Source organism: Octopus bimaculoides, chromosome 7 (genome assembly GCF_046866305.1).
Source record: "Octopus bimaculoides isolate indiv1 chromosome 7, ASM4686630v1, whole genome shotgun sequence".
NCBI classification, from domain to species: domain Eukaryota; kingdom Metazoa; phylum Mollusca; class Cephalopoda; order Octopoda; family Octopodidae; genus Octopus; species Octopus bimaculoides.
Window position 1 is genome coordinate 24,403,441 of NC_142934.1, and position 10,818 is coordinate 24,414,258.

General features: G+C 34.6%; 1 protein-coding gene across 1 annotated transcript; it reads right to left on the reverse strand.

Annotated features, from left to right (window-relative positions):
- Positions 1 to 1,888: 1,888 nt before the first annotated feature.
- Positions 1,889 to 6,032, reverse strand: LOC106881322 (uncharacterized). The gene is made up of 2 exons (XM_014931667.3): positions 5,788 to 6,032; positions 1,889 to 3,739 (listed from the first exon to the last, which is right to left on the reverse strand). Exon 2 carries the CDS (start codon positions 2,981 to 2,983, stop codon positions 2,255 to 2,257), a length of 729 nt encoding a protein of 242 aa, XP_014787153.2. The 5' UTR covers positions 2,984 to 3,739; positions 5,788 to 6,032; the 3' UTR covers positions 1,889 to 2,254.
- Between the last annotated feature and the right edge of the window lie 4,786 nt (positions 6,033 to 10,818).

The following is a 10,818-nucleotide window of genomic DNA, read 5'->3' on the forward strand; positions in this document are numbered from 1 at the left end:
ATGAATGTTAAAACAGTGATGATGATGATGATGATGATGAATCCTGAAAATGATTCAGAAATCAGCATTTTGTTATCAATGAATCTGGTATTTGCCATTTATTCTAATGCCTCCATTTTTTAAGAGCTTTCACATCATTGTATCTTGTAAACATGCTGTAAATATCCGAAGTTAGACGTCACTGGCATTAACAGCCATATCCAGTGGAAGAATCTCACTTGTCCACATTCTTATGCTATGAACTGTTGTATTTTATGACTGATTGTAGTTTCCCAATTTTTGAATTGAGTTGCAAAAATCAAAATGACGATGCACATATTCATTCTTAATACACTCCAGTAGATTCTAACATGAACATACTAATTGCTATTGTATTTTGTCTACTGAGAACAACTTCTTTCAGACAATGTGTGTTCACTAGTTATTTCATCGTTTCATTCCTCAATAATACTTTTGTGTATTTCGAAGAAGAAGGGTGATTTGTTGTAAACAGTTTACTTTATTTGAAACAAGATATTTTTCAGATTATTGCATTCAAAAACTATGAAAAGAGAAGCAGAGTTATGATTTGGAAAAAAAAGAGATGATAGATATCTCTCAATCAATGGAAATAGAATTATCTATTTGGACCAGGGGTAATGTAGTCTAGGTTGCAATCCAAAGGATCAATAAACACCTGAAACGATTTTAAGCATTAAAGGTGTTGAATTATGAGCAAATTGAATCTAGAAAAGCATGATAATTTAAGGTTAAAGCTCACTAATTTCCAGCCAAATATCAATACAATAACTACTAGTATTCATCAAACATATTTCACAGTATACATCCCGTCTATGTCAATATAATATGACTGGATTTTTATTTTTCAATTTTGTTGAGTATTTTCATTAAATATTTATTAAAAATGGGTAATAGCACAAAAGGAAGGAAGGAATTATTGTTTTTAAATCAAATTTTTATTAATTATACTTACAAATTCACATGAAAGGAGTCAATAAGTTATCAACTATTCAATGGAGGGATCAATGAAATAAGTTTGCTGACCCCTAATTTAGATAGAGGATTATAACATAATAGAATACACGACAGTATTAAAATATAACATGCTACAATTCAGTGACTAGTTGTATAATGACAGTAGGTGTGATATCTACAAAGCAGGTCAACAGGTGACAGACTGGTGAACACAAATATAAGCACTCCAGTGGTACACTGAAATTAATGGAGTAGGACAATTTTAAAAGGTAGCTATATGACCAAACTGGAGCCAAAAGGTCAAAGATAGACAATTATGGGTTAGGGCTGAGAGGTGTTTGTTAAGTTAGATCAATAAGTACCTTAATAATGATCACACTGACATGCCATGTCGATTTGGACATACTTTTCTCCCCAATGACAATGTAGTTCACATGGACATACCCTTTAACACTTATAACATTTAAACACTTCAACTTCATCAATCATATTCTGATAGCAACAGTAATGTAACATGCATTCTTCTGTGTCACACTTTTACTTTCTATCCTTAAAAGGGTCACTTAGCTTTTCAAACTTCATCCTCCTATTCACCTATTGTATACTGCTTTGCTCCAAGTCCTGCTCTAACTGTACTATTAGTCACTTACTTCTAACATGTTACAATTTGACAATATCCAGTGCTCTGTGATGCTATAAGTCAAAATTGTATTTCTCAAATCCCATTGAGAGATATTTGTCAGCACGTTTAGATTTTCTTTCTCCATTTGTATCTCTTCTTTTTATATTATTTAACATTCTGCATGCAATAATCAGCAAGACAGAATGTTTCAATTAAAGTTAACAGTTTACAGCAAATCATCCTACTTCTAAATACACAAACTTATTCTTGCAGAAACAAATGATGAAATAGTTTTTGTAGATTATTAAAACTTTAATTAAAAGACAGAGAAATACATCAGTCACAAAATAGAACAATTCATAGCATTAAAATGATGACAAATGTCTGTGTAAGCAAACTAGATACTAAAGTTAATCCAAAATGAATCATTGAAAAATGTAATAACCATGTAGTGGAGAGATTCTTTTATTATAACACTATGCACTGCTTCTTATTTACAATTACCTTCCATGCTTCAGTTCTATCATCATGTAGAATGTGTGAGAAAAAAGAAAATCTCCAGTTTATATTTGTCCATTTTCCAAAAAATTCCTTTGTATTATCTGTCCCATAGAAATTCCCTTTTGTCTTCATGAGGTAACAGTTCATAAAACTTCTTCAGATTAATTCTTTTATTGCTTGCTGTCCATGTGCCTTTTTTTTATGATTAGTCAAACTCCTACTCTCAGAGTAAGTTTTACCACAAATATCACAATGATATGGTTTTACACCTGTGTGAACAGGTTTGTGACGATTTAAATTCTGATTGTCAGCATATGATTTACCACAAATATCACAAGTGTATGGTCTTTCACCTGTGTGACCACGTACATGGAGTGTTAAATGACCTTTCTGAGAGAAGGATTTACCACAGGTATCACAGTGAAATGGATTTTCACCTGTGTGAATACGTACATGTTGAATTAAATGACCATTCTGAGTGAATGTTTTATCACATATATCACAGTGATATGGTTTCTCACCAGTGTGTATGCGTACATGTTGAGTTAGATGAGTATTCACCGAGAAGGTTTTACCACAGATTTCACAGTGGTATGGATTGTCACCTGTGTGCATGCGTATGTGTCTAGATAAATTACTCTTGCCAGAGAATCTTTTTCCACAAATATCACAGTGGTATGGTTTCTCACCAGTGTGCATGCGGATGTGCTGAGTTAATCTATTACTGACACAGAATCTTTTACCACAGATATCACAGTGGTATGGGTTATCACCAGTGTGTATGCGTATGTGTCTAGTTAATGCACTACTGCCAGAGAATGTTTTCCCACAGATATCACAAGAGTATGGATTCTCACTACCCTGAGCACCTCTGTGATTAGTCATGTTACCTCTTCAAAAGAATGTTTTCCTACAAGTATTAAAATAGCATGGCTTTTCACTTGTGTAAATAGGATTGTGTCTATTTAATGGATATTCTAAAATATGCTTACCACAAATACCATTTTCATAGCCAAACATTAATTTATCAAATGCAGCAAATATTTTTCCACAGATATTGCATTGATATGGTTTCTCACATAAATGAATATATTTGTGTGTAGTCAAATGACTTTGCTGAGAGGACACTCTTCCACAAATATCAAAACAGTATAACTTTTCACCAGTATAGATACATTTATGCTTGGTCAAATTACTGATGTAGGATAAAGTTTTACAAGAGATTATGCCCTGATAAAATTTCTTATCTTTCTGGACATCATTATGCAAGAACAAAATTTGTTTTTGATAATTACTTAACTATTCATTTTAAAACATTTAAGCTTTTTAACTTGTATGAAAAACCAAAAAAACTTTCTTTAATAAAGGATTAAACTATATAAATGTTTTTTTACTGGTATACAAAAGACAAAATTTGTATCTGTGTAGCAACTAGATTCTGATTTAGCTCGATCATGTTACATATCTCTATCACAATGTGCTTATAATCTTAATTCAAACATTAATGCAACTTCCTCAAGATGTTATAGATGTGTTACTTGTAATCTATTCTTCATAATACCAGTTTTCTTTCTTCAAAATCTGGTAAAGTTCCTTAAATATACTGAATTCCACAATACCATCTCATTGTCACCACAAAACCTGAAATAAAAAATATAAGGTAAAAAGGACAATGTAAATGACAGTTATTAGAGAAATAGGGCTTGACTAGATTGAATGAGAGAATAAAAGGGGAAGAGCAGAAAAACAATATTAAGGATATCCATACATAACATCAGTTATGATGTGATGTATGGACAAGAACTTTTGAAAGGAAATAATGAGACACACAGATGTAGAAAGAAATCAAGAATTCTTTTTGTGGGAGTATACACATATAAATAACAAACAGTGTTGTCATCCACATAGAAGGTTGAAAAAAAAAGCAATGAAAATTTAACACAGTGCCCCTAGACTGGCTCCTGTGCAGGTGGCACGTAAAATACACCATTTTGAGCGTGGCCTTTGCCAGTACCGCCTGACTGGCCTTCGTGCCGGTGGTACGTAAAAGCACCCAGCTGTAGAAACTCTGCCAAATCAGATTGGAGCCTGGTGTAGCCATCTGGTTCACCAGTCCTCAGTCAAATCGTCCAACCCATGCTAGCATGGAAAGCGGACGTTAAACGATGATGATGATTTGAAGAGAGTGGGGACTAGACCAGAACAATAACAATGTTACAATAAAAAATACAGAAAATACTGTGAAGGTGAGACACAATAGTGTGTAAATGGATGATGCATAGATGAGGTAATAATGAAGTATACAGACGTAGAAAAACTGATAAAATTTTTATTTATTTATTTTGTGTGAGTGGACTATAATATAAATAGGTAACTCGGGGACACCATCAATTTACTAAAGAAAACATACCCATCAAAACTAGGCAACAACAATACAGCGATGTACATGGCATTGGGACTTTAATGGAGTGAAGCTGTAAGGTGGTTACCGGGGATATAAAAGAAATTTGAACACACACCCTCGGGATAGGGACGGAAATCTAATTACAAAGATTCTGTTGTTCACAATAAAATTGGATGGGAGCTAAAAGACAGTAAGGAACTTAGGGAACACAGAATATTTTATGACAGAAGACATTAAAAGCAATCCACCAGAGATGGATGCTAAATAATGCATTTTCATTAACATTGTCTATTAACATATTAAGTCTCATTAGAAATTGGTACATGAAGCTGCAAACTATATAAAGAAAATTTACAATAAATTACGGAGATGTACTTGCATAGCAAGTGACCTGATCTGAGATCGTGTACTGGAACAAAAACAATTGCAGCGTGGAAGGTGTTTATAAGCCATTTAAAATAACACACAAAAGCCGTCAGATTCACTTCAACATTTAAATTTAATTTGTCAAAATATTTTCGTCGCTTTGAGACCGCGACCTGTTCACTGACAATGCAGTTCACTGAGATGCAACACAATTTTGTCAGTGAACAGGTCGCGGTCTCAGAGCGAGGAAAATATTTTGACAAATTAAATTTAAATGTTGAAGTGAATCTGACGGCTTTTGTGTGTTATTTTAAATGGCTTATAAACACCTTCCACGCTGCAATTGTTTACAATAAGTTTCTGTTCAAAAATTTTTTACCATTGTTTATTAATATTTTAAGTTGAATACAATGTTTCTATTGTTGTTTAAAGTTCTTCTATATCGTTAAATTGAAACTAAAATATCCACATTGAACACAAGATAAACGTAAATATTTAAACATATACAGATAGATGCCTCGTCAAAACACAAAACACTTTGGATGAACAAAACATACCGGGATCCAGAACAAACTGATATGGTTGAAAAGAGATTCAATGACAACAGAGAAAAAACAGGATTTGTTATTAATTATGACAATCTGTCACAAATGATACTTGAAAGTTGCCATGCTTAATGTTTGGCACATAGTTTCTGAAACTGAATGCTGTTAGTATTTAAATTCAATCGAGATTAAGCCTGAATGTAAATAACACCTGACTACCAATAGATCATAATATGGATTATTACAACAGAGAAGTTTCTTGTACTAGAAATATTAAAATAATTAACAACTGACAAAGCATCAACTTAATGTTTTCTCTGTATTTGGTGAGATAATCAGATATATGGAGATATGTAGAGATATAATATACTCACTATATGTCTAGTCAAGCAATTCCACTGATTTCACAGAACCTTAGCAATAAACTTTAATGCAAACCTAGTTCATCAAATCTTCAGCCGTATTTTCGTAAAAAAAAAGACTTATTTTCTTTTTTCTCATTATGTTGTGCCGTAACACCGAGTGATGGTCTGATCTGTGAGTGTATGCTTATATATATATATATTTAGAGAGATAGAGATACTCAGTTTATGTGCAGTCAACCAACTTTATTTTCACAGAATCTACGCGGCATACTTTAATGCCAACTTAATTCATCAAATCATCAGCCGCGCTTTCGTAAAAATAGATACGTCTCTATTTTTAACTTTCTTCTCTTTGATTTTTATTTAGTTCTTTTTCTCTCTCTTTTATCTTCCTTTGTTAGGAAAAATTCTATTTTTGTGTATTAGCTACATGAACGATGTCATCATTCAAATAATATTTTTATCAAAATGGATGCACATACAAGAAAACAGAGCAAGTTGATCAATTCTTTGTGAGTGAATTTGACAGATGCAGAAGGCCATTGTATATGTATATGTGTGTCAGCCATTTAGGTTTGTTTATGTCTCTATAATCTAGCAGTGTCACACCAATAAAATACTAACTAGACTTAGAAAATAAGAACTGGGGTCAATTTGGTCAACTTAACCATTTAGGGCAGTACTCCATCATGGGCGTTGACAATCTGGTGTGTTTGTTTGCCAGCCCAGGTTTCGCTGCTCATCAAGCTGAGAAGAGTAAGCTATCGACCACTCTCTAACTGATTTGTAGTCCAACCTGTGGGTGTGGAGACCCCCAGCCTACATCCCTGCTCACAGCTCTTGGGCAGAGATGGCTATCAACAAATGCAAACTTTGTTAGTCAGAGTGGCTGTTCTAGTGCATCTTCCTCACCATCCTCCTGGGCAATACCTTTCCATTTTGTCCACCAGGACCATGAGGCAGACTGACAAGTCTTATAAACATAGCAACAAAAATGGCATTAAATAAAAACCAAGTTTATATACAACTGTTTGTTTGGTTATCTATGACCGAGATGTATCTCATACTTTCGCACTGTGTTAGTGTGTAAAAGACTATATTTACATTTTGCTTGCTGTACGAAAGCAAGGACAGGAGAAACAATGTCTGTCACTAATTAATATTACTTTACTTTTTCCAAAAGTTGACAAATTGGTGAAATTGTAAGGGAATCTTAAAAAAATGCATTGTGGTATTTGTTTCAACTCTTTACATTCTGAGATCAAATCCTGCTGAGGTTATATTGCCTGTCATCTGCCCAAGTTTGATAAAATAAAGTACCAGTTAAGTTCAATGGTACTGACTGACCTATCATCTCAAAATATTTGACTTTGTACTTAAATCAGAAACTATTTTCCTTTTCTGGTAGCATAAACGACCATTTCAAATCTGTTCCAACATATATTTTGACTTGATCAGCTGAGTTGTCAGATTTTCAAAAGTCCAAGTCAGAACACTAAAACATATTATTGTATTTAGTCAGATATTGATATAATTTACAATGTGGACACACCCTTTGAAAACAAAGTGACTGGTTTCAGTCTTAATGAATCTCTTCACAGTAACCAGTGTCGGTATATATTTATAATGGACATGAAGGTTTAGATACCTGTGGAGTATCTCCCTCTTCTTCTCCCATTATAATTGTTTTGTAGTTTCAAGAAGCTGGAACGGGTCACTGATTTGTGATGTCTGTGCGAAGTGAGGTGATGAGAATGGCTCCTTAGTACACCACACGGTCGATACAATAAATATAAATAGAACAATGCATATATGTGCCAGAGGGAAATAAGAGACACAACTGGGTAGAACGTTTAAGAGATTTATTGATATGTTAACATGTGTGATTGTGTGTGCGTCATATTTACAGAATAATTGGCAAGCCATCATAAGAAGATGTATGCGTATGTAGAAAGATGTTGACATTAGGACAAATGGTGGCGACGGAGATGGAGGTCACTGAATGCTGCTGGACAAAGTTGATGAGTCTCCATGTGGCTGCTGTTGTGTTGTCGCTGGAAATGGCGGTGTCTTCTGTGGTCAGTGGTTAGACTTTAAAATGCCTGAAACCAAAGACATCGAGATGAGGAAAAGTTAGGTTTTTTTATAAGGAGTTGTGGGCTCAGCTGATGTAGAAAACAGGCTTGTCATACGTGACCTTATTTGAAGGCTGCGGTTGGTTGGGTTGCATATTGGCACGCGATAGAGCAAGAGACAAATTGTGTCAATACCGACCAATCAGAGTAGTGGACACAACAGGGTCCAAAATGTGGTCAAATGCTAGCGGTTATCTACTACATTCGTATGTATATATAATAGAGAGGAGAGGAATTTCACTCAAGTGTACACGACATATTTACTAATAAACTGTGTCAACTAATATATAAATGTATATAAGCTTTTTTGTTCAGTTTGAATTATTACTGGTTGATGTCTGAAGGGAAAACATGGGCAGGGAAGGAGTTCTAGATATAATTTTTTTTAATACAAGTTTTTGTGTGAGATACAGGGTGGTTTGAGTGACTGAAACGATGTTTGGCAGTTCAGAAGAGCAGAGGATGCTATATAGCAAAGAAATAAAAAGAAGCTATAATATACTAGTGAGTTATCACATGCAATGTGAATAAATGTAGTGGTTAGAATGCTGAATTCATGATGGTAAGATTGAGGTTTTGATTTATGGACCAGGTGATGTGCTGAGCAAAATATTTAATTTCACATTGCTCCAGTCCACTCAGCTGGCAAAAATGAGTAATCCAGCAATGGACCAGCATCTTGTTTAGAGATGGAGGGGATATATATATATGCCACACAATCCAAGGAACCAGTTTTATGAGCCTATGGCTCAGGATGAACATTTGATCTTCTCTAGTTCTTTTAATTTTTTATCATAATCATGTGGATGAGACTAATGACTTTTATAACCAAATTGTAAGTAAATTTAATTAGCTTCTTAACAAGATTTCTACTATTTCTACTCTACACATATTAGTAATACTCTGAATTTAATTATTTTAAACCCACAGGTCCACATAGTTACCAGGTCTAGATACATCAGTGGTGATTTTAGGTCAACAAGGATACTCATCTTGATGTTGTTTCTGACTCAAAAAAAATGAACGAGGTCCAGGTTATCAACATACAGGGAACTCTGACATGTAACTAGATGTAAATTCCATTGTAATTACCACAATGAACTTTGAGTCTAAATATACATAATATTCTGAACTAGTTTACTGACTCTGCATCTTGCTTATGGCAACATTATAAGTGTGTGTGCATTTGTGTGTGATGACATATATATATATATATCCTTCCAGTGTGAATGGTTTTTTATACAATGCCATTTTAAAAATCCTGTAAATAATAATAATGGTATTTTTATATAATCTTAGAACTTATGGCAATCAGTGTGCAATGACCAAGGAAGATAGTCTGATAAAGGGGCATATAAGTCCTCGACTGAAAAAAGAAGGCTTTCCTATCCAATATATATATCCTTCCGGTACAAATATTTTTTATATGGCACCATTTTTACAATCCTATAAATAATAATAATGGTATTTTTATATAAGCTTAAAGCTTATGGCGGTCAGCGTGCAATGACAAAGGAAAATAGTCTAATAAAGGGGCATATAAGCCCTCAACAGAAAAAAGAAGGCTTTTCTATCTCCTGCTTTGGCATGGTTTCTATGTCAACCATTTTACAGTGTACAGGGTGCTTTTTATGTGGCACCGGCACTGGTACTTTTTATGTAGTACCAACACCAGTAGAGGCACCAAGTAACTTGCAAGATGAATACTTATTAGCAGGGAGAGGGAGTGAAAGGTTAGAGAATAATAGGACAAAGATAAGAGTCTTACCATGAAGAAGAGATAGAGAGAAAGATAGAGACAGTCAGATTGAGAGAGGGGGAGGGGAATAGATGGTGTTGAAGATACATTGGGATCTGCCTGTAAGTATAAGCAGTACAAAGGGGACAGAAAGGCATGCTCCATTAGAGTGTGAAGGGAGCAGCATGGAAGACGGATTTTAAATGATGATGTGCTGGAGCAAAATTTGACAGCTTGCATGAAAGGAAAAGAAAACAATATTCTGTCAAAAAAAATAAAAGTACTTTAAAAAATAACAACTAGATAATGGTTGGAAGGTGACAGTTTACTCAAAGTAGCCATCCTCAGTTTCTATCACAGCAGCCACAAGATGGCTCTGGAACCTGGTGTACGTATTGCTCAGTGTCTCTGGGAAGATCTTTAAATACCTCCTTGATCTTAGCCACCAGTTCAGCTGTGGTATTGTAGGCAGAGCAGTTGGTGTCTTTCTCGACCATACCCCACACAAAGTATTCCATGGGATTACAATTAGAGAATTAGGAGGCGAGAAGTTGGGGCTGATAAAGTCATAGAAATTCTCTGACAACCACTTTTGACTCTTTCTGAAGGTATAACAAAGAGCTGAATCCTGCTGCCACACACATGGCCTTCCAGCAGCTTCACATAGCCATCTGAAATGAGCCTAAAGCCCTGATCAAATATGTGGGTATGAATTCCAGTGTGTAGATGCAATTAGAACGTCTGCTGTGTCCCTTCTTGCTGGCCATGGCTTTGTAGCCTCTGTTGCAGCTGTCCAGGTCTTACAACTTTTACAGAGCACTGAGCAGCAGTTATGATGCTGGCATTTTGATACCTGGTGCAAATCATTATGATACATGTAACTCTTTTTCAATATTCAGATGGCTTCCAATCTCCCATGTCAGCTAACTTTTTCTTAACAACTTTAATGTTAATGCTTTCCAGTGCTGTTGATTGTTTACAAATTCATCAAGCTGTTCCTGAAAAAAAAAAGGTGACATAAAAAAATCATCAAATTTAGCTAAGCACCCTGTGTATGTGTGTGTGCTTTTACTAACGAAGGCTTGCCTCTCTTTTAATAGTTTTTGACATTTTGAATGCCATACTGTACAAAATAACTAGTTTTATTTAAGGTAAAGCATTTATATC